Source organism: Pollachius pollachius (assembly GCF_949987615.1).
Source record: "Pollachius pollachius genome assembly, chromosome: 2".
Lineage (NCBI taxonomy): Eukaryota > Metazoa > Chordata > Actinopteri > Gadiformes > Gadidae > Pollachius > Pollachius pollachius.
This window is the reverse complement of record NC_136935.1, coordinates 36,065,886-36,090,467: the sequence shown is the minus strand read 5'-3', so window position 1 is coordinate 36,090,467 and position 24,582 is coordinate 36,065,886. Positions and strand designations below refer to the sequence as shown.

Here is a 24,582-nt window from a genome sequence, read left to right as displayed (position 1 = left end):
GTCTCGTATGGTGTGGAATGAGAGCTTGTGAAGGGACTATTGCGTAATAGCATACTGGCTGAGAAGGCAGTATCGCTCTCAAATCTGTCCCTGGAAAAAGTTACGTTGCGCCGAATTGTAAAAGGAACTACGTTTCGTTACCATATTTGCAGTAGTTGCACGTAACTTACTTTTTACATGAAAAAGTAGTTAGGTTACTGTATTAACGTGTTACTTACTATGTAACGCGTTACACACAACACTGTCTACCAGTCACACCGGTCTCACGGTAACATCAAAATCCATACCGTAGCTCAAATTCACACCGGTGTACTTTCTATACCGTTTATACACCCCTACATTCTAGCCTCTCAACACACTTTACAATTAATAATCATTCTCCCATTACATATTTATACAACTCGCAGCGTTAGGCTTCCAAAGTGAATATCTGCTCAAGGGCATCTTTCGTCAATGGTTGTCCAACAGTGGTTCATAAAATTGTAAGATGTTGAAGCAGACAGCTGTTGCTTATCAGTGCAGACAATGGCCTTAGTGAGGGCAGTTTGACCGTAGAATGACTCGGCAAAAGCCTCCTTGTGCTGACATACAGAGCACAGGACTCTTCTTAAGTAATGTATCTTCTTTTTAAATAAAAAGGGTTAAAAAAAAATTGTTAGGATTTGGAGGGTTTGGAAAAGAAAAATCCCAGTCAGTTACAACTATAACATCTTGCAGTATATCAGTCCACTTTGTTTAGGCCTATGTGTTTTTACTCTGGTTAAACTATGAAAATGTAGTTTAAGTAAGATGGAGATCTGAACTATAAATAACCGTCATTAAAAGATTAGAAGTCCAATGTATGGCTAGCATCCAGACCTTGACATAGAAAAATCAATGTCCTAATTAGTGATTCTTGAACTCAGCATTTCTGCCAGAGAGACCTGCTTCGGAATGATTAACCTTTGAAAAGGAGTATAAGATGTAAATATATATCAAGAATATTTTGTTGATGTCGGACTACCAAATAAACGGACAACCATGCCTACTCCAAGGGCTGAGGGCCATGGCATGCAAACTGAAACTGTTTGAACTAACAAAAATCCAAAAGTTGAATCCTTTTTATATACCTGTCAAAAATATCAACCTTGAGTAATTATCTGACATTGCTGCTGCGGTCTCTTAGCAGGAACCCCTCAGCCACCGGGCTCCAGGCCCAGTCTCAGGTGGCCAACAAGCCCCCTATCAAGGTTATTCCAGGAATGCACATAGCTAAGTGGGTTGCATTGAGGGGGTCTGGTTATCTAGGACATAATGGCAGAATCATATAGGGATATTTTGAGAGGAATATCATTATCTGAGGAAGTAATGTTCGAGATTGATTAGAAGTGTGTGAGCATCAGTGACGCAGGGTTACAGCCAGCTTGACAGAGTTCTTGCCCAACAACACATTAGCAAAGAGAAGATGAGAATCCAACCAGTCAACCCCCGAGCTGATAGATGACCTCCTCCGCCAGAACCACATACTTTTCTACAAAAAGGAGTATAAAAATAAACCACTGAAAAACAACAGAAACATAAACTCACGTAGATGAGTCCAGAGTAGTAGCGGTCCTTCAGGTTGTGGAGCACCGAGGCTTCGTTGAGGCAGGTGAGCTCTGCCATGTCCTCCACCTTGCTGAACTTGGGAGGGTTCATCTTCTGGATGTCGTCCTTGTTCACCACCGCCTTCTTCCCATTCTCCGCCAGCTCCACCACCACCTCATCCCCGCGCTCCTCTCGGATACCGGCGGCCTCAAACCCGTGGCGCTCCGAGGGGATCCACACCAACTTCTTGGCGGTCCAGTCAGCCTGCGTGGCCGGGTTGTAGACCACGGCGCGGTCCACAAACAGGTACCGCTCCGGGTCTTCCTGTCCACTGCGTTGTGACATCACTGCTGCCGGCCGGGAGCACAACTCAGTTGGCTTCCTGTTGAGAAATGTGTGTGTGAGTGTGAGCATGGTGGTGTGCAGGATTGGGTTCTGTTTGGTTTAATTCTTCTTGTATATAATACAGTGACTAATCTTCCCCTAAAACCCTATGGTCGGACATTGTGTTGAACACTTGTAAGTCACAGCATGACATCAGGGGTAGTAGCAGCTTAGTTGTTTGCCAGTAGTAAGAGCCAAGTAGACAGTAGAAAATAGTTTGAGACCAAATTCATAAGGTGGGATCTAGCTATGACCATCCTTTGCATCTAGCCTACTAAATATAGCAATGCCATGTATTCCATAACATCAATATCAAGGTCACATTTAGAATACTGTTAATTACTAGGAACGGATGTATTGTACTCAATAATTCATTTTTTTTCAACTGGATTTAATAATTGTGCTGTTAGTGTGTCAGTGTGTGCAGTAATGGTACTTATCTCCTCTGTGACTTGTCTCCTCTATAATTATGTCCTTTGCTTACAAATACGCGGTAATGGTTAGCCCCGAAACTGGGTCAGGTCACGGGATGGGGGGGATCAGGCTTGCTGCTACTAGTACTAAGCGCTGCCTTGTCGCTGCATCCCAAGTCCTATAATAACCTTGGTGTCAAATATTGATACTGCGCCATTTTCTCCCGCCTGTGCGGAAAGTATGCACAGTTTCCCACGGAGTGGCTATTTTGACGAAGTGGACAGAGTTTCAAATAGCTACTGTATGGTTGGTCGTCTAATAACCAGGGCCAGGCCAAACAACTGCAATGGCTATGTTAGCTAGCCTACTTTAGCTCAAAAGTTGCGTGCATCGCCCTCTTGATATCCCGAAAGCTCATCTTAACGGATAGCAGAGCTACGAGGGGTTGAATGCACGCAATTACTAACTACATGTCACAGGGAATTCATGCTGGAGCTTGATCGTGGTGTGACTGTACCGGACATAATAAATACAATGCAGATCGTAATTGTGAGTTTGGAGATGAATAAGTGGGCACTGGGCAGCCTCCTCACCCACAACCATCATGGGTGTGGGTGGCTGCTGACATTATGTCAGAGAGGATGCATGCAAGCAAACAACGAGTTTCAAATTTTCAAACGCATCACAATTGAAATACAAAGCGACCACTTATGTAGTAATTACAATATATGTGGTGGCGACGTCCCTCGCATTAGCGGTGAGAAGCGGGCTAACGTTAGCCAAGCCTGTGGTCCATCGTTGAGAAGCCATGGCACAATGAACCGTTAGCTCACACACCGCTCCATCCCGTTCAAATTACGAATTTCAGACTCGTGTAAGCGTAAACAACTTACCTGGTTGCAGTTTGCAAAGGAAACACGAATAATGATGTATCGGTGTCCAATAGAAATATCTCCAATGTCTTCCAAAATAGTATATTATTTAGCCCGCTCTATGATGAGTGGTACTCCACCATCCGACACCCTCAGTCTCAACCAAACTCCGATCATGCAGGGAGGGATGCGGCGCGGTGCTTTCGTTGCGGCACGCCCACATCCCAGGGCAGCAAGATCATTGGCTTTCACCTAACAACAGTTACATGGGATTGGTCATGATATGCTCCATCCAAATATGTCTCCGCTCGCTTCTCATGCCGTTCACATCCACCTGCAACTGTGTGGCGCTTCTGGATCAAAGTAGACAGTACTGTTCTTTCATTTCTTAATAATGGAAGCATTATTTTATTTACATTCACAAAACACATCGAAGAGTCTTTCCCTTACTGCGTTCAATGTAGCTCTTCTTACCTCCTTATTCTATTAAAATAATTGCAATTATACTAGTCTAGAAGGCCTAATAATTAATTGAAATCAGAGTTTGTCATTGTAGGAAATGATCTCTTAGCTTAGAAATAAACAGCCTAGATAACATAATACACTGGAATATAATTACCAGCAAATATTTACAGTTGTCTTTGTTCTGCCGCGTTTCATATAAAGGGTGGAGCATTTGGGCATAGGCCCTATAAGGCCTTAAAGGACTAAATAAGAATGGTGGAGTGGCAATCAAATACAATGTTAAAATACTGCCCTCTACTGTAAAACATCAACCTTGCACACACGGTGAACATCGGTGAGCCTTGTTTATTTCTAGAATCACGCTGCGTCTGGTGTGCATTATTATTTCCCGTGATTGTTCGTTCGACTCCGTTTGCCTCTAAAAGAGATATTAGTTTATATCTGTTCATGTCTATACAGGTGTTCCAGGGAATCAAGTATTTTATTTGAGGATGTGGCTCAGGCAACAAAAGAGAAAACAGACGTAAGCATCTCATCCATTGCCTGCCCATTGTGTGTCTCTAGGTCACCTCTTCCAGGGGTCCGGCAGTCCAGAAGAATGATCAAGTGTCTCCTTCCTGGAATAAGGCAGTACAGATGGATTAAATGTCATTCCTGGAAATGGGCAATCCAAAATGTGAAGACCGGTATCCTTCCTGGAGTAGAGCAGTCGAGCAAATGGGCCGCCTGAGGCCTGGCTATTCTATGAATTCAGAGCTCCCTATCATCTAAACCTTACAGTATTGCCAAAAGGAAAAATCATCCGTAAATATTATGACTTACATGACTAACATACATAGATATTGCTTTAGCATAACTTTTACTACCTGATTGATTTTACATATAAAAGTACATTATTCTCACAACTTCCCCCTTGCTCATCCCTTATGGGATGAGCATTAATAACACCGTCAGAGTTGGTAACTCCCCCAGAGCATTCATGGGAGATGAGACTTTATTTGCCCTGGATCGGCCTCCTACTCCAACCATTCACTCACACATCATTCTCATCGTTATCTGACTCCATAAAAAATCTCCTCAACATCTCTAATTCCTCTAGGTAAGCCAGTCGCTAGACCCCTTGGACTTCTGGGCGCTTACCCTGTCCAGTCTGTCTGCATCGGTAGCTGTGGTGGTTAGTCTCCCGTCACCAATGGCGGTTCTACACGGGGGCCCACGGGGGCCCGTGCCCCTGTGGACATGTCCCTGGCCCCCCCTGTGGCCCCACCGTGCTGACCAAATAAAACAATTATGAATTGATTATGATTTTACACGCGAGTGCCAAAAGCGGAACTAATGCGACGCAACGTTCTACACGGGTAAATTAGAGCGGCGCACCCAAACGGCGCACCCAAACATTGTTGCTGCACGTTCTACACGGGTAAATTAGAGCGGCGCACCCAAACGGCGCACCCAAACACTGTGTTGCTGCTGCTCGGTGAATGCGAGCTCAGCAAATACTCCTGGAGAAAGAAAGGAGCTACGATTTCTCCTGTTGCAAAAGTCGAAGGTAAGCAAAACGATTTAATCTTTTATGTGACTTGTTGTTCTTGTTGATCTTCCCGTGTTAAGTAGGGAGAGATGGTTATGCAACGAAGTGTAATGCATGCCCCTACGATTTTTTCTTCTAATAGCAGCTATCATGAAACGAGGAAAGAATATAGCATCCTTTTTTGCCCCAGTAAACAAAAAAGTGAAAGAAACAGCAGTGAGAGGAACAAGTCAAGGTATTGAGAGAGCTGAGGAGCAGGAAGAGGGAGAGTCGGAGGAGGTTGGAGAGAGGGCATGTGATGAACGTGAGGGCTCTGACACAGAGAGGGAAATTTCAGAGAGTGAGAAGGATGAAGAAGAGGGTGAGGAGGAAGAAAACATACAGAGACAGAGAGAGAAACAGCCAGAGGTACAGCAAGTAAATCCATGTGGATCAAGTACTGCAGGTTTGTGATGAAGAAGGTTATTTCTGTTTGCAAAGTAGTGCAATTACAATTTCATTGTAGGTCTACTGTGTATCCTTAAAATTATGCTTTCTGCTGTAAATTCAATTTGTGCCAATATGGCACAAACTTGAACTACATGCAGATATACATGCGTAAGTAAATAAATGTTGTAGTTGTGCTCTATGTTTACTGTACATCTTTCTACAGATATCAGCAAGTCCAAGAATGATGCACCAGTACAGCCGAACTTGAATATATTCCCAACCACTTTGATGGGGGACAGAAGACGGTGCTTCAGGCAAAACTGGTATACTCTTCATCCATGGCTTGAGTATTCTGTCATAATGGACTCTACATATTGCTATGCATGTAGACATTTTAGCACACCAAAGGCCCCTGACACTGTTTTTGTTTCAACCCCTGGGTTTAGAAACTGGAAAAATGCAACTATGAGAAAGGCAGGGTTTTCAGTTCATGCAAAGTCTGAGCGACACAAGTGTGCGATGATAGCATGGCGGGATTATCAAAGTGCTGTTAAAAATGATGCAACACTAGCAGATATCCTTAACAGAGAACGCACTAAACAAGTACAAGAAAATCGGGCATACATTAAAACAATTGGGGAAGTGCTGTTACTTACAGCTACACAAAACATAGCACAAAGAGGGCATGATAAATCTGAAGAGTCCAATAACAAAGGAAACTTTAGGGAAATTCTTAGCACAGTTGCTAACCACGACCCACTTGTTAAGAGAAGATTAACTTCTATTAACAATGCAAAGTACACAAGCAAGATCATCCAGAATGAGGTTTTGGGTTGTTTGGCAGAAATGGTTCGTTCTGAAATCATAGAAGAAGTGAAGAACAGTGAGGTTTTCAGCATCATGGCAGATGAAACAAAGGATGTTTCAAAAAGTGAACAGATTTCTTTCACACTCAGGTACTATTACAATGGGGCCATTAAGGAGAGTTTTCTCCATTTTGAATCTGCAGAGAGGTTAGATGCAGCAAGCCTAACTGGAAAAATAGTGAACTTACTGGAAAGTTACGGCCTGAACTACAAAAATAACCTTGTAGGCCAAGCATACGATGGCGCTGCCGTTATGAGCGGTAAACATTCAGGGGTTCAGGCAAGGATCAAAGAACAGGCTAAATTTGCCTTCTACATTCATTGTAGTGCACACTGTCTCAATTTAGTGTTAGTTGATGTAGTCAAAAATGTCCCAGAAACAGAGGAGTTTTTTTCTTTGTTACAGAGCCTTTATATTTTTACCTCTGGCTCATATGTGCACCCAAAATGGCTGTCTCTCCAAAAAGAAATGTATGGAAAAACAAGAGAGTTGCAACGTTTAAGCGACACACGTTGGGCATGCCGATTTCTAGCACTACGCAACATAATTGACACTCTACCTGCCCTTAAACGACTACTGCAACAGATTGCTCAAGAACGCCACGGTGAAAGAACTGTTGAGGCCCGAGGTCTTCTGCCTCAAATTGACCTACAATTTGTTGTGCACCTTGTCACTCTTAGTAAGTTGTTTGGGGAGACAAAACTACTGTCTGACATGTTACAGTCACAAACTGTTGATCTGGCTAGAGCTGTTGACTTGGTAAATGCTTTAGTCCAGACATTGAAAGACCACAGGCAGGAGTCTTTCTTTGATAAGTTGTGGGATGAAGCATTGACTATTTGTGAGCACTGTGATTCTGCACCATCAGTGGCAAAACGTCAGACAATGCTGAGCACTAGGCTCAGTGGCTACTGCACACTAAGCACTGTTGGTCAGAGGGAGGTAGAACGTGACAAAGCTATGTTTTGCACATCATTTTTCTATCCTGTAATTGACAGCATGCTCAAGGAGTTGAACAGACGTTTCTCCAATACCAACTGTGAGCTCATGACAAGCATACAGTCTCTCAACCCCCAGAGTGATGCCTTTTTAAAGGAGACAAATGTTTTTTCATTTGGCCGTTTGTACAATGCAGACATTGATGATTTAGGGCATGAGCTCCATCAATTTAAGAGAGTTTTGGACAGAAAAATACAGAGTGGTGAAATTACAAAGCCATGCAATACAGTTGAGCTGGTTTGTTTTATTGAGCCATACAGGGAAGTTTTCTTTGAACTCTTTAGACTGTGCAAGATTGCCGTAACCCTTCCTGTAAGCTCAGCCTCTTGCGAACGCAGTTTCTCCACACTGAAACTGATCAAAACCTTCCTGCGGTCCACCACTACTGACATGAGACTCAGTGATCTTGGTGTCCTGAGCATAGAGTCCAGAAGGGCCAAGGCTCTGGATCTGGATGCATTTGTGGACCGTTTTGCCAGACAGCACAACCGCCGTATCCTGTTGTTGTAGTGTAGTGTTTACATTAATAGGTAATGTCACATTTTTATACCCTTTGTTGTACCCTGGAGGTTTGTTCACATTGAATTGAAACACTGTATTTGTACCCTGTACTGTATTTTTCATTTTTCTACGGCCCTACCTCCTTTAGCTTCAGGATTTAGGGCATGAGCTCCATAAATTGAGTGGTTAAGTTAAAAAGCCATGCAGTACAGTTGAGCTGGTTTGTTTTATTGGGCCATACAGGGAAGTTTTCTTTGTATTTTACTGATTTGAAAATAAAATAAATAAATCTTTAAATATCATTTTGTGCCTTTTTTTTGTGCCCCTCTGGTTGAACACCGGCCCCTCTTTGGTCCCCCTAGTAAAATTTGTCTAGAACCGCCACTGCCCGTCACCATCCCTCTGATGGAGTTCAGCCAGTCGATCCCTTACCTCCCCTAACTGTCGTTCAGTTGGGTATAATTGGGCGCAGTGTGACAGGTAGTGCAGGTAGAACTCCCTTCCACCTGGATGGCTGGTTCCACTGTCTGCTGAACACCCTTACACCTGGTCAGCCCCCCTTGGCGGGTCTTCCTCTGACTCTGGAACTCTGGCTTTTTCCTGTGTAAATATAAGCTCATGCATGGCAGTTAGTTGTCTAATATATTCTCTTATTTCTAATTGCAGTTGCTCCAATGGGGGTCCCTTATCAGGTCCTCGAAGTGTAGGTGAAGGCATGGGTCGACCCGTAAGCATTTCATGCAGAGTTATGCGTCATTCTGTTAGCCTGCATACGATAACTCATTAGTGCTAGTGGCAGTGCACCTACCCAATTAGATTTAGCAATTGCACAAATTTTGTTTAATTTTGTCATGAGGATCCCATTTACCGTTTCCACGATTCTCTGTGACTGCATGTTGAACAAAGGTTTGACATGCATCTAAAACTTGGGTAATAACTGGACCAGTGAGTGATCGGTGCGTAGAAAGCTCTTGGAAATCTCTAGCCTTAACTATAACCAATCTAGTGGGAAGGGAAATTTAAGCCAGTAAATACAAAACCAAAGGTCGAAATGTGGTGGGTTTGCCATCAGCGGTCTTCAAACCACGCTTTTTCCGAAGTTTAACAAAGTCATGTTCTTAACCAAAAATGTAACTTGAGTCAGTATATACATGAGGGTTTTTATAAATGAAAAAGCGACCTGCCCCATTATAAGTCCACCACTTCCACTGCTTGAGCCGACATGTCTGACTCCTGTTCCTCCTCCACCTATCACCCCACACAGCTCTTCCTATGATGGTCACTTCATGGTCGGCCAAGTAATCGTGACTGTGCCTGCCTTAGGTTGTCCCGGGGATTCGAGGTTGGATCTTACCCGTTGTTGGCTAACCAGCCTTCCATACTGGCCTATTGCAGGATGCCGTGCCTGGGATACAATCAATTTCCACCCATGAGATATGTGGTAAAGATTGCAATCTGGAGGAATGGAGACAGAGTCTTCTACCACAGCTACCCATGCAGCCTTGTGTGTACGTAATGGAGACACACCAGGGCGATTATCCTGGGTGTGTGAGGGAGCGGATGATGGGGCCATTAGGAAAGTAACTTTCTATCACATTAGAAATAGCATCAGTGGCGAAGCTGGACCTTTTTGAATTGCTTAATGTTTTAGTCGGCAGAGGCTTGTTATGGTAGGCGTAGCATGATAAGCATGATAAGGCGGAAGGAAAAAGTTGACAAGGGTGCTAATTATCAGTTTTAAAAAAACGCTGGCAGTATTTTATCAGCTGAGGGCGTTTCCATTGCCATAACAACTTGAACAATACATTTTTATAAAACTTGTGATGCAAAAAAATCAACAAGTACAACATGTTCGACTAATACTATGAGACTCATAGTATGAGTCTAGTACATGTTGTACGTGTTGATTTTTTTGCATCACAAGTTTTATAAAAAATGTATGTTGATACAATTTATAAAAATGTATGGGTCCCTGAAAGCAGGCCCGCCGCTCCCTATACGCAGAGTACGCAGAGTGCGTAGGGCACCAAGTACCTGGGGGGGGGCACCAAAAATGATGGTTTGTAAAAAAAATAAAAAAATAAAAATAATTGTTACATTATTGAATTAAAAAAATATATAAATTAGTTATGAAGAGGCCCACCGTTGTTTTTTCTTAATTGTATAACCTATCACTCAATTTTGGCAATCATATGTTTTAACCTAATATATAAAAAGAGGCTCCCCCCCCCCCCCCCGAAATATTGTCGGGGGGGGGGGAGGAAATATTGTGCTTCCGAAATATTGGCTTGTTTCTCATAGTATTAATCTAGTACATACATGATGGCTTGAGCCCACCCAAAAAAGGTCTTGCTTCGCCACTGCATGTAACTGCTTTCTTTGACTAAGAGTGAAACCGAAACTATTTGAACAAACTACGTAGGCCTAATCGTCGTAGACAAGAGAAGGAAGCAGAAACACCCAAGACGTCTCTACTTCTGCTGCAAGGACCTCTAGATAGATATCTAACATGGGTAAGAATTCTACAATGCTCTCATCAGAAAAAGATTATTTTTTATGGTTTTAACAGTTTATTTTTTTAATCCGACAGTACACAATTAGACATGAATAGGCAAAACAACTATTTAGGTCAACATGATTCGAGCGAATTATATATGTTGATAATATTGTCAATAATATTGTCATCAACTGAACGTGTCTAGGCTACGGAGACATCATGAAGGTAGAAACGTCCGGAGCGTCCGACCACACCGCGAGAGCATATGGAAAGGAGCTGCGCGCTGGTAGGGGGCTGCTGGTCCACATACCACCGTACAATTACTAGGTTCCACCTAAAACCATTCATTTTACTGAAGAGAGAATCATTTCGTGAACGTTGTATGGCCCATGTCAAATGACAAGAAAGTACCGTAAACATATTATCTCTCCCAAAGGTGTACCGGCATCGCATAAAATGGCTAAAGACGATTTGGAAAATATGGAAAAATATAAGACCATCATTGAGGATGTGGCGAAAAGCTACGATGTTGACCCAGCTCTCATCGCTGGCATCATCTCCAGAGAGTCCGAGGCCGGTTACTCCATCAAAGATACTAAACCCCCTGGTTGGGGGGACAATTATAAGGCCTTTGGACTGATGCAGGTAATAAGCCTACATTTGTATTAGGTTGCTATGGCATATTATCATAGCAAGGGGTCTGATGTGGTGTGAAATACCCATTTCACTGATCATGACACACATAGTTCTAGTCTCAAACAGCCCCAGCATTTAAACATCTAATATTCTATGAATATAATAAGCATGAAACCTTTAGTCCCAGATGGACAGAACCATTCAAAGCCCGCCCAATGGCCAATATGTTTTGATTTAATTAGAGATGAATAAGTGGTAAATAATCAAATGTGACCTGATAATGTGTCTATGGTTGTGATATGCAACATGGCTTCCTCCTATACAGATTGATAAGAGATGGCATAAACCAAGAGGAGCCTGGAACAGTGCGACCCACCTGAAACAAGCCACTGGGATCCTGGTTGATTTAATTAAATATGTCCAGAAGGAACGCCCCAGCTGGAGCACAAACTGGCAGCTGAAGGGTTTGTCTCATTCATTTATTATTATTAGTTCCTATTCTGACCACAGACTCCCTCCACTCTTCCAGAAGAGGTTAGAGGAGCGGAAGAGGGGAATACTTTTTAATTAACTGCCAAGATGACGCCCCCTCCCCCTCTGGTCCCTCCCTCCCTGTGTATCTCGGCCATTGGGAAGTGTTGCATTTTGGTATAAAATCGGAATAGTCTCATATAGACAGGGGCAGTCAACCAGAAGAGATATTCTCACAGCGCCTTTCACTCACTAATAGCTGAAGGATGGCGATGCCATTTTTATCGAATTACACTGAAAGATTAGCTCTGAAATCGTACAGCGCCTTTAATCTACATTCTGCCTAAACACTGTTCCTTATGTTTCACTGCAGGAGCAATCGCAGCCTACAACATGGGATACAAGGTTCTCGACCATGACAATTTGGACAAAATTACCACAGGCGGAGACTACTCCTCTGATGTCGTTGCCAGAGCCCAGTGGTACAAAGAAAATCTTTTTAAGTCATCCTTTTTGTCTTTTTTCTGGCCATGGTAGCTTTTATGAGCCGAACATAGAGTTTAATGAGAGGAAGATCTATCTCGTATGTGTGTGAAAGGGAGTCCAGATAGTTGGTTCAGCAAGCCACACAGCAGCCCACACAGAGTCCAGATATAAGTCCAGGAAAATCTGCTTTGCCTACTTTACTTCACAAAGTGGATCTAGTATTTTTTTCTTGCTGTGATTTGTATGTATTGCCTTCTGTTATCATTTTTTGCAAGATAGCTTTTCTAAAATATATATAGCAACAAATTCATATTATTCACATCCAATTTGTGGCACTTCATTGTACCAGTGTTGAAAATAATAGTAAAATAAAATGTGGTGGTGATGGCTCATATATATATATATGTATTGATTATTCATAGTGGTAAACTACAAATATAGATATACTTATCCTATCTGTTATATGTATTGATCATCCATAGTGGTGAACTATAATCATAGACCTATACTTATCCTATCTGTTATATGCATGTATAGTTATGTATATGATCATTCATCTCAACGTTTAGGTGTGTAGTTGTATCGCAACAGTTTTGTTTTACCAAATTTCTATGAAAAGGGTAAGGGGCCTGAAAAGGGCCTATTTTAGTTATTGAACAGGGAAACTAAATGCTCCAAAACACACTCATTTATCATAATCCCCTCATCCGCAAAAAGCCATTTGTTAGACTATTTAACACGTTGATTCAAAAGTAAAACTCCAGCATACTTGAATCCACTTAATTCATAGGATTTCAGGGCTCAACAATAAGGATTGCCCGACGTCCCGGGGCAAGTAAAACGCCACGTCGGGCAAGTAACTATGACAACCCGCTTGCCCGTTCGGGCAAGTGGAGGACTCGAAGCAAAAAGTAAATAAATAAATAAAAAATCATAAAAAAAATTTAAAGACGATCATCATCGATAAAGTTATTATGTTGCCCCCTCCCCTTGGCCTCGTCGGATAATGCTTGGTGTACTATTTGATTTTATTTGATTCGCATTTTATTCGCGAGACTCCCGGCAGGTAGCGGGCCCGCCGCAGTCAGTTGATGAAGAACTAGGAGATGGGTGCGTACGAGCTCAATCGTAAGCGAACTTTTCAAGCATCCTGGAAGAAGGAGTTCCCCTGGGTTATACTCAAGGATGTGGAGGAATCATTAACTATGTTCTGCGAGGTTTGCCTTAAGTTCCCGTCAACGGCGGATAAAAGCGGTTCGTTTTTTAAAGGAACGTCATCTTTCAGAAAGCAGATGCTTGAGTGTCACGATAAAAGCAAGCGGCATCTTGCTGCCAGCTCGCATGGCAGCTAAGTGAGCTGCTGATAACCCGTCCTCCGGTGCCTTGCTGGTTATTTTTACTAAACAGAACGCGGAGGTAAATGTGGTTATCACAAAGCTGATAACCACAGCTTATCACGGCACGAAGACCGGACAACCATTTACCGTGTACCCCAGTGTGAGAACTCTTCAACAGAAGAACGGGGTTGGGCTGGGTACACAGTACAACACTGACATGGCTTGCCGACAGTAAGTTGTTAATTTATCAGCCTTATGTCAAGTTGCTCTATTGTTATAAGTCAGTCAAATTCGCAGCAAAAATAAACTGTGAGAAGCAACCGTGTTATGAAATGCATAGCTACAGCCCACTTTTGATCATGGTTTTTGAGGCTACATCCAAATGGGCCCGTTTTGAATTTATTTATAACTATTGCTACGTTTGAGCCTGGGCTCCTCATTAACCCAGCGGAGCAGTTTAGAGCTGCTGCTGTCCCCCTTTTATTTTGAAATTCCGGATCTGCGTGTTTTATATATATATATATATATATATATATATATATATATATATATATATATATATATATATATATATACATACACACATATACATACATATATACACACATATATATATATATACACACACACACACATATATATACACATACATATACACACACACACACATATATATATATATATATATATATATATATATATAGGCTATACTAGTTGTGTAATTGTGTGATCAGAGCTATGTTATGGTGCTTATGTTCAAGGTGTGTGTGTGGCTGTGATTTTAAAAACATGTGGCTGAACGAATTTGGATTAAATGAGTGACACATATCGAATTATAGTTAGATTCATGAAAGCTATCCATTTAGTCTCTTTTAAGGTTTGCCATGGTCATATTTGATGACCTTTGGGACCATTTTTGAGCATCCTAAAGGCCAAAACGTTCTTCAGTGTCCTGGCAGACTCTTGCACTGATGTGAACACCCGTGACCTCGAGGGGGTGTCCGTCAGGATGCTGCAAAACGGGGAGCCCCAAAACCTTTTTTTTTGGCAGTCGAGGAACTTGAGCAGGCTACTGCAGTTGGGCACCTTGCAGCTCTTAACGCGGGTAAGCTGAAACTCATTTGAAATAACCTTTGTTCATTAACATAAATAGATGTAAATATATTAAATGGTAGTTTAAAAAAATACATCATTAACTTGTCACTCTACAGTATTTCAGAAAGTTGGCCTCTCAGAGTGGAAGGAGCGGTTAGTCGGCTTCGGATCGGATGGAGCCCCAGTGATGGTCGGGAGGCGGGGGGGTCTCTACTCTACTCCGGGAAGAAGTCCCCCACCTCATCAACATCCAGTGCTTTGCCCATGGACTAGAACTGGCAGCCATGGACGCCATAAACGGGGACGAGAGAATGAAGAAAGTAGGAGTCACAGCACTGAATTAATTTATTTGAAATTAATGTATGTTTAACACAGTAATGTTTTATTGCCTATAGTTATTTTGTCCTCTTCATACAGTTGACTAATCTCCTCAAAGGCCTCTACAAGCAGTATCACTACTCGCCAAAAGCCTGGAGAGAGCTTAAAGCACTGAGTGAGGTCCTCCAGCAGAAGAACTGGAAGCCGACCAATCTGGGGGGAACAAGGTGGCTCCCACATATTGAAAAAGCTCTTCAGACCCTCATGAAGGACTATCCTGTTGTGTTGGCACAAATGGAGAACACAATTGAGATGAGGCAAGTTGTTTTTCTGAAGCAATATTTTCCTTAAATTTGTATTATCATTACTGCGTTATATTCTCACTGAACAACGATACGCTGTTTGTGCTTATTTTAGATCTGCCAGCGCAGACATGATCGGGAGAGCCAAACAGTGTGTCCAGATCCTGAAGGACTACAGCCGCCTACTGTTTGTGGTCCTGGTTCAGGATATCCTGCATGTTTTGAGCTGGTCAGTTTACTTATTACTTTTTCCTCTGTATAGTTTTGAGTGAAAAGTAAAGTGTAGTATTAGTAAGTCTTATCAAATAGGTGACATTGTAATCCATTACAGTTTAAGTCTGAAGCTTCAGGAGGACGGTGTTACACTCCCAAAGGCCTTACAGGCCTTTGAGACGACACTGCTCATGCTTACAAGCATGCACACAACAGCTGGAGAGAGCCTTGAAACCTTTCTTCAGGAGTCAGCAGAGGGCCAGTTCCATGCAGTTCAGCTACAGAGCTTTAGCCAGGACAGCAGGGATAGATTTAACAGGTAAGAAATTAAAAAAATAAGAACATGGTTAACAGTTCAATTAGCCTGTTGTTCATAAAAGGGCTAATTTAGTTGTGTTTACTGTGTTAAATGTTTTATTTGCGTCCCTGCCTTTAAAACAAAATTTAAAAAGACATCTTATGTTGTTAGATTGAAGAGCCAACTCCTTGACGAGGTCATCCAAAGCCTGAGGAGCCAGTTCAAGAGCCTGGAGTCAGACAAAATTCTTCTACTGGCTGCAAGGTTGGTGGACCCAAGGGAGTGGCCCACAGAGGAGGCAGAGCTGGCCAGCTTTGGAGCGGACCATCTACTTGTGATCACAGAACACTTTGCCGAGATACTGGATAGGGCGGGCTGTGACAGGAGTCAGGCAAGACACCAAGAGTGGCCCAGTGCCAAAGTGGTCATAAAAGCGCTGCCCCAGGCTCAACAAACCAAGGTATGGGCAGACTTTTTTTAAAGATCCTGACAGGCTACAGAGCTTCCCCAACCTGCTGATGGTGGTTGAGCTAATCCTCGTGCTCCCACTCTCCACTGCTGCTTGTGAGCGTGGTTTCAGTGCAATGAAACGCATAAAATCTGACTGGCGTGGCAGCCTTTCAGTTGATATGCTGTGGAAACTCCTATACATTAGCATCGAGGGGCCAGCAGTTGCCAACTTCAATGCGGAACGTGTTGTAGGACGATGGCTGTCAGCAGGTCAGAGAGCACGTCGGGTGTGAGGGGATTATTATTTTATTTTTTTTATGTAATATATTACGAGTGCCAAAGTTTAAAATATGGGATAAAACCTCAAAAGAAAAAATACAAATGTTCCAACAATGTCAGATGCGTTCATACATTGTAAATAAAGGTCAAATATAACAATTTACCTGAATCTTTGTCGTTATTTAATAACCACTAATAAAAAAAACTATTTATATTTGGGGCCAGTGAAAATTGACTTCGGGCAAGTAGAATTCAGACCCGCTGGCCCGACCGGGCAAGTGGAAAAAAACCTTAGCGTTGAGCCCTGCACTGAAAGCATGATGCCACCATAGGTTTGCAGAGAACTATATAAAATATACACACTGAAGGCATGATGCCACCATAGGTTTGCAGAGAACTATATACAATATACACACTGAAAGCATGATGCCACCGTAGGTTTGCAGAGAACTACATACAATATACACTTGAAAGGGGTGGGGTGGTGGTGTGGGGTTGTGAGGGCCGCTGTAACCCAGTGTCCCATCCTCACGGGGAGGGGGGTGGGGGACAGAGAGAGTGAGAGACAGAGACAGAGAGAGACTACATTAGACGTGTTCGTACTGTAACGACGGCCAACTGCACTGTTTTTATCACAAACATGAAGCAAGCATCATGTCCCGAATAAATTCAATATCAGGCCTCGAATCACAACAAATATAATGCAGGGAGACAGCAGGCAATGGAGAAACGAAATGATTTTCCAAAATCACATCCGAGGTACAGTCCAGAGATACAGCACCAAGTTACAGCAATTAATAATGCTCTATAAACAATTAGATAAGTAGGCTACAAGCATGTTCTGATGGCAAGTTTCTCTCTCTCTCACACACACACACACACACACAAAACGTGTTCGCACTGTAACGACTGCCAACTGCACTGTTTTTATCACAAACATTATGAAGCAAGCATCATGTCCCTAATAAAATCAATATCAGGGCAGCTTGGGCCTACCTTATTTGAAGATAAGCTCACATCGACGGCCTTTCTGAGTCGCAAACAGGTTAATCACCATGTCATTGAAGTCCGGTGATTTTCGGAAGAGGTCCCGCTCAATAGACAGCATCGCTAAGGCGTTAAGCCTATGTTGTCCCATGGTACTTTTTCGTTTGGGCTAGTCTTAGACGTGTACTTGGCAACATGTGCGTTTGACAGGTGATCGGCTAACTGGCTGTCTAAAAAAGAGAACTGGTCAACGAGGTCCAAAAACACACCCCGCTGGAGTGAAGTTGCCGGTTCCTCAGAGCCCCTGAGAGCTAGCTCGTGTGCCCCACAGAACCTAATACAGTCCACAATCCCTGACAGCGAATGTCTGTTTTTCTTTACCTGCTCGTTGTGTCTCTTCTGCGGTTCCCGTCATCCAGCTGACAGGCAATATTTACTTTGCCCAACATTGAAAGCTCGACACAGTTTCCGATGTGAGTTGCACTACATTCATGTTTCTTTATTTTACAGGACACATGTTTTAAATCCACAACCCCTTGTTGGGTCCAAGCTGTCTCCTCCGAACAGCACGCAAGGGAAACAGAAGAGAGCGCTCCTAGCTAAGCTAGCCGTTAGCCAGTCTTTCCTTTTCGAACCAAGAGGTGCAAAATGAACGATTTTTTTATCTCTTTATTTCTTTTTTTTCTTCTAAAGACATCAACGAAAACGGATGAGTCAGTAAATAGTCCACTTCGTCAGGTAAATTAGCGCTCGCCATTGTGGTCAGGTTTTTTTTTCACTTTTTTCTCCCGCCTCCAACAGTGACCGTCACCAGTGAGAGTCACTGTCACTGTTGGTCTGGGCTATATTAATTTAGCCCAAATGGTCTCTAAATCAAGGGGGTATGTCATAACACCTGTCAATCACGATTGGACGACACCGATTGAATGCTGATTTTCTTAAGTGTGGGCTTAGAAAATCAGCCCAGACAGATCGTCTGGGCTGACTTTTCTAAGCCCACACAACATATTGTGGCGAGCAGCACGGGAAGGACGAGACGGGAGCCCAGGTTGAACCAATTATGCAGTTGCGTGCCCCATACACCGCACGACTACGGACTGCATATATTAACGACCAACCGGATAGTGGAAACCAGCGCACCCAATAAACGAACACGTCACTCTCGGTGACGGTGGCGGCAACGATGCGCACAACATGTCAGCACTCAACACAACTAATTAACTACCCCAACCCATTAACCCCACTTGATACCAGCCGTCCCTGGAAATCCTGATAAACTTTAATGCTCCATCGTTCATGTTAGGGAGTCTAGATACTAACCCCCATTGGACCTACTGATCTTGGTGTCGTTTTCTGAGGATAGGGTAAACTCCTCACAACTCTTTGGAGCCCTTCTCTCTCTTTTAGATCTTCAAGTTCTTCCAGCAATTCTGATACTTGGGGGCTTTGCCTGGTTTGTTACCTCCGGGCTTGGCCCCCTCCCCTTCTCTCTACGCTATCTCCCTGTACCTCTCCCTCTGAAGGCTATATTCCTATTTTTCCCTTCTCTGACTTTTTCACAAACTTTCTAAACCTTTTCTACCACCTTATCGATATATTGAACCTGGGGGGTAGGTTCAATATATCGCTTGAAATTAATAAATAAATAAATAAATATAATTATCGATATATTGAACCTGGGGGGGTAGGTTCAATATATCGCTTGAAAATAAATAAAAATCGATATAGCCTGTCGATATATTGGACCTGGGGGGGTAAGTTCAATATATCGCTTAAAAAATAATCGATCAATATATTGAACCTTGCGGGGTAGATTCAATATATAGCTTGAAAATAAATAAAAATCGATATAGCCTATCGATATATTGAGGAGATTTTGTTTTTGCATCTGTGTGTGTGTGTGTTTGGTGTGTTTGTGTATGGTCATGCGTGCACACACACGTGTTTTAATTGCAAAGCAGGCCTAACGATCGAAATTAATAAAACATTAACAGTACTAGGCCTACGTGGTTATCGAAAATAAAATACAAAAAACATGTGCTTGGTTACGGGTTTTTGTTTGCATGTCACCAATGTAGGCAATTAAATATTATTTATAATTATATACAACTAGGCCTACTTTTTCCCATTTAAGTTTATTTTAGGTAGCCTATGTACCTTTTAGTGTTTGTCCTCTGTAGTGATATATGAATGTATGGGCCACCGTACTGCTATACCTGTGACGTCATATCCATGTGTCCGGAAATAAAGGACTTGTTATATTAATGGAATCTACACGGTAGTCACGGTTAATGCCTCCGCACATGACATGGTGTCAGAAGTGGGATGGAAAACTCCTGCTACAGTCGTTGGCCGGTGCAAAGAGCCCCGGTCGTACATGGTGAAGATGGACAGCGGTGCAGTGCTGCGTCGCAACCGGAGACACCTACAGGCCTTGCCGGGGTCTGCAGATTCGTCTGAAGAACAGCAGCTGCGGGCTGAGAGACCTACACCACTGCCAAGCGGGTCTTCTCCTGCGGCCAGTCCTGCCCTCAGCGACAAGCCACCAGACCAGATGTCACCAGACCGAGCCGTGGGGCATGCATCCCCGCATACACCGCCGGGGGGGGGTACAGGTGACTTCCAGAGGTCGGGAGGTCAGACTTCCTTACAGGTATAGGGACACTTAACTTATGATACACTTCAAATTAAAGCAGGGATTGGTTAAGTTAAGTTGAAATGTTATTGTTGAGATTTTGACTGTTCTCATGCCGACATACAGTTGTTGTATAAAAATAAAAAAAATGCACTTTTGAGTTACGAAATGGATTTGGACTGTATGGCTGTTGCCGACGTCGGAAACCCGTGGACTTTTTCAGAGCAATAGGGACGGCAACTATTGAGGGCAGAATAATACCTACGTTGCTGTGGATGGCGGGCAGTCTACCCCAAAATCCTAGTTTTATGTGACCCCGTTATGGGAACTTATGCCTGTTCTGTTTGGGTAATGCATGGGATATCTCAATGACTTAAAAGGGGGAAATGTAGTGATATATGAATGTATGGGCCACCGTACTGCTATACCTGTGACGTCATATCCATGTGTCCGGAAATAAAGGACTTGTTCTATTAATGGAATCTAGACGGTAGTCACGGTTAATGCCTCCGCACATGACATCCTCCAAGGTGATGGACATTGATAAAAGGAAGCGTCCACTCATACATACTCGTACTCTTCAGCAGGTGGCACTATTACACAAACAACAGACTGCAAAATAACTGATCTGATGACCTGGTGGTCTCCCATATACACCTGAGAGACCCATCTTGAGGTAGCCTGGCTCCGCCCGCCTAAGTACTTCCGCTCAATTAGAATTCCCCTTCAGTACTACGTCTGGGTCTGCGGTATGTTAGTGGGTTTTCTCCGTCTAAATGTTCTGCGGCCAATCAGCGAACAGAGGGAGTGGCTGAGATCAATGATGTCAGTCAGCTTTCGTTGACGGACATCTTCACGCACGGTGTTTGGTTTGTTTACAGCCTGCGTGAAACGTGATTCCCGGCCAAACGTTAGCGATTGGCTATGGCAAATCCAGAGTGGCACTGGGCAGATCCAATAGTTTTATACTTCAACAGACACCCGACTTCAAGTGAGTTAACGTTTATCAATTAAGTAGTTCCACTCTCTGTACAAATGAAATGAAGTACGAGAGACTGGTAGGACCAGGATTACCTTTCCATCCATCAATCCATCTCTTTCTCTATCCATCTACGTATTTTTTTATATATATCTTTCAATTTATGTTTCTATATATATATATATATATATATATATATATATATATATATATGAGAAAAATATTTCATTTTATTTTGAAAGCGCAACACAGCGTCTTGTCACTGCTTCTTATTCTAAAAAACTGGATGATTGAGCGTGCAATTAAAGAATTGATTTGATATTTATCAGTTCATTACTGCCATTCAAAATGTGTTTTCTTTTACATTTACAAATGTATCTTTTTAGTAGATTAAAATATATTTGTGAATTTTTTCAGTGTAGTTAATTTATGACATATTTCTGTATTTCAAACCATTAACGGATCTGTCAGGTTTCCGATATGTGTCCCCCCAATGTTAAACTCATTCCTACGCCCCTGTATATATATGTATGTCTGTCTATCTATCTATCTATCTACCTATCTATCTATATTTCTCTCTCTCTCTCTCTCTCTCTCTCTCTCTCTCTCTCTCTCTCTCTCTCTCTCTCTCTCTCTCTCTCTCTCTCTCTCTCTCTCTCTCTCTCTCTCTCTCTCTCTCTCTCTCTCTCTCTCTCTCTCTCTCTCTCTCTCTCTCTCTGTTGGTATATCTTTCCATTTTTCACAGTGACGCAGATGCAGGTATGAGTCACCGGTCCCAGGACTAAATACTTCTCCCTGCCCTGGAAGTCTGAGGCCAACCTACGTCACTCATCGCTGACGCTTTATGCTAAACCATGCTAACCCAGAGAGAGAGAGAGAGATGTCTGCCTCCTTTCACACATAGTTCAGTATGAGCGTGAGTTTTGTGTTTGTGTGCTTGTTTGAGTTTATATAATATAAAACAGTACATGAACATATAAGATATAAGAAGTATAAGAATTTGATCTTTGCCACAGTCAGTATTATTCGGTCAACCTGAACCACAAGCACATTAACAGCATAATTGATTAAGTTTATTATGAAATAATGATCGACTCGCATTATCACGCTTATTACACGGCTAAAGAAATCAATCATCTGAAACAAAATGTAAGACACACATGCACGCACGCACGCGCGCACACACACGTCCTGAGGTTGGACCACAAGAGAGAATAATAGAGTCGCAGCTTAGATGAACAATCAGGGTCTTTGCAGACTCCTGTGACAGCTCTGTGACAGTAAATGCATAGTATAGGTGAAGTGTCAAAGACCTTCTGTCATCCTGCTGAACGTACATCGACATGTTTCCATTCAGCGTTCTGCGCTACTCTTCAGCTGTTTATTAAAAAGCTATAAATCTCCCTCATTAATCCCACAAAAATAACTATTTTAGCCAATGTGTTAATGTATATGTATGATATTCATTATGGTTTATGTCCCCTCACATACACACTGGGGGAGCATGCAGGGGTGTGTGGGGGGATAGATGCTTAAGCCTTCACCTTGAAGATGTGCATAAAAAAAGGACAACAAAGGCACATAATTAGCCTGGCAGTTCATCGCAGAGTTTATTTGAAGAAATACTTCTACAGAAGCCACGTATAGCCATTGGTAGCGTTGCTCTCCTTCCTTTGAACCCGTCTAGCTTACATTTGTATTTCTTTTTTTTTTTTCATTTCATTGAATTTTCAAACTAAATTGAGTAATTAATAACAAATAGGCTTTGATTTGCAGACTTAGCAATTCACAGGACTTAGTTATTGTGAATGAATTCTTTAAGGCCTATGAATGTTGCCACAACTTCGGCTCAAATAACATATCTCATTATTCCTCAGTGGAGTGAATGACGTGTCGAATGTACCCAGACCATGATGAATCAATAGCAGCATTATCATATCTTGCCACAGCCATATAACATGAGTGGTAGCTTCTTCTCTGTGACTGTTCAGTCTGTTCTTTTGTATAGCTGTGCATGCCTGTAGCCTGAAGCCTGAAACAAGCTATAGAGAAGTCTCTGGACGGCCTCGGACACAATGCTGCATGCGCTGCTGAATATCACCTGACACGTCGCTAATGACAAGTGTACGGTGGGGGGGTGGCTGCCTAACCTGCCCTATAGGCATTCAGATGAGCTCGTCAGTTCACTTGTTTCGGAGCGGTTCATCTCTTTGGAGTTGCTACGGGTAACAATTACATGACATAAGGAGTGGGTGCTGCAAGTATCCATGCCGATTGTAGCCGTTCTTTTTCCGAAATGAAAAACCGACCTCATTAAAAACCGTCACATCTTATCCACTTTTTGTCTCGCAGTGGTGTTAAATAAAAAATTAAGTTCACACTTTGGAGCGGTTTGTCCCTGAAGAATAGAAAGCTCTGCCCATTAAAGTCACAGACACGGAGCAGGAGAGAGACTCGCTGAGGCAGCACTGATAAGTCCTCTGTGGCGTCCAACGTAGACATTGCTTTTGTCTTCTTTCCAACACGTTTAGGAGCTCTGAAATTTATGCTATAACTCACAAAGCACATCAGCGACCAAGGGCCGTAAAAATATAGGATGAAAGCTTAAGAGAGGTCTGTGTATTGTGCGTGTCTGTGCATGCGTGGATGTGTGTACGTGCGTACACAGAGAAAACATTATATTTTGGGATGTATAATTATGTGTGTGTGTGACGTGTTTATACTTACAGATTGACATCTGTTCATTTCCGAGAACAGGGTACTACATAATGTCATCTTACGTACAGGGTGGTCTGTTGCTAGGATACAGTGGAGCCCACCAGGTGGGTATGATACAGATTGTTAGAGATGTACAGGGAGATATCCCTCATGCCAGATCATCCGAAATGTGTCAAGGCAAAGTGTGTATACGTTTTAAGCAAATTGTGTGTTCATGGTGGTTCATATGTGTGTGTGTTTCAAGGATGTATTCCTGTCTATTTCTCTCAGCAGTTGTACAGTGAAATGCCCACGGTTCTAGAGGAGTCTGTCAGTGAGAACCCTACTAATATGACAGAAATCACCCATCCCTGTATAGCACTGTACTGCAAAGACCAACACACACACACACACACACACACACACACACACACACACACACACACACAGCTTGAGTAAGGTTCATTCAGGGATTGGAAGCAACAAATCTGGCACAACACAAGGGAAGAACATTTTCATTCACAAATTTGATAGTTTCAATTCAGCCATATATATGTGGTTAACTATTTAATTTGATGTATTCATAAGTTATCTCTCAGATCTGCTGGTCAAAGAGACCAGCAGTTTTCTAGCTTCCAATCGACGGTGTGTGGAATAGTAATCACTGTTTAATGAGGCCGAGAGAACGAGACGTGAGCGAGAATACAGATCTGGTGGGCTGCTGAGGAATTCTGAGGGGTTCAAGAGGTCGTCCAGAGAATTACAAAGCTCAGAGAGACCCCTGATGACTGTGTTTTTCTGTCGCTCCGTCAGAATGAGCAGAAATCTGGATCTGTGAGTGAGCGACAATACAAAAGAGAAAACATCTGAAAAA

General features: G+C 42.6%; 3 protein-coding genes across 3 annotated transcripts in view; 2 read left to right on the top strand and 1 right to left on the bottom strand.

The window, feature by feature from the left end:
* The window catches only part of myh10 (myosin, heavy chain 10, non-muscle), a 56,514-nt gene extending 53,132 nt beyond the window's left edge, over positions 1-3,382 (bottom strand). The window contains exons 1-2 of the mRNA XM_079729940.1: positions 3,258-3,382; positions 1,567-1,948 (exon numbers count right to left, since the gene is read on the bottom strand). Coding sequence (XP_079586066.1) covers positions 1,567-1,911 — 345 coding nt within the window. The 5' untranslated portion in view covers positions 1,912-1,948; positions 3,258-3,382. The remainder of the gene's footprint in view (positions 1-1,566; positions 1,949-3,257) is intronic.
* A 6,975-nt stretch (positions 3,383-10,357) lies between these two features.
* Positions 10,358-12,512, top strand: LOC307071616 (lysozyme g-like). The gene is made up of 5 exons (XM_079730658.1): positions 10,358-10,541; positions 10,731-10,811; positions 10,962-11,170; positions 11,487-11,625; positions 12,006-12,512. Exons 1-5 carry the CDS (start codon positions 10,538-10,540, stop codon positions 12,167-12,169), a joined length of 597 nt encoding a protein of 198 aa, XP_079586784.1. The 5' UTR covers positions 10,358-10,537; the 3' UTR covers positions 12,170-12,512.
* A 1,137-nt stretch (positions 12,513-13,649) lies between these two features.
* LOC307091814 (uncharacterized protein) lies at positions 13,650-16,420 on the top strand. The gene is made up of 7 exons (XM_079758627.1): positions 13,650-13,686; positions 14,322-14,560; positions 14,667-14,870; positions 14,968-15,185; positions 15,286-15,399; positions 15,502-15,702; positions 15,853-16,420. The coding sequence occupies exons 3-7, from the start codon at positions 14,835-14,837 to the stop codon at positions 16,160-16,162; spliced, it is 879 nt and encodes a 292-aa protein (XP_079614753.1). The 5' UTR covers positions 13,650-13,686; positions 14,322-14,560; positions 14,667-14,834; the 3' UTR covers positions 16,163-16,420.
* The last annotated feature ends 8,162 nt before the right edge of the window (positions 16,421-24,582 follow it).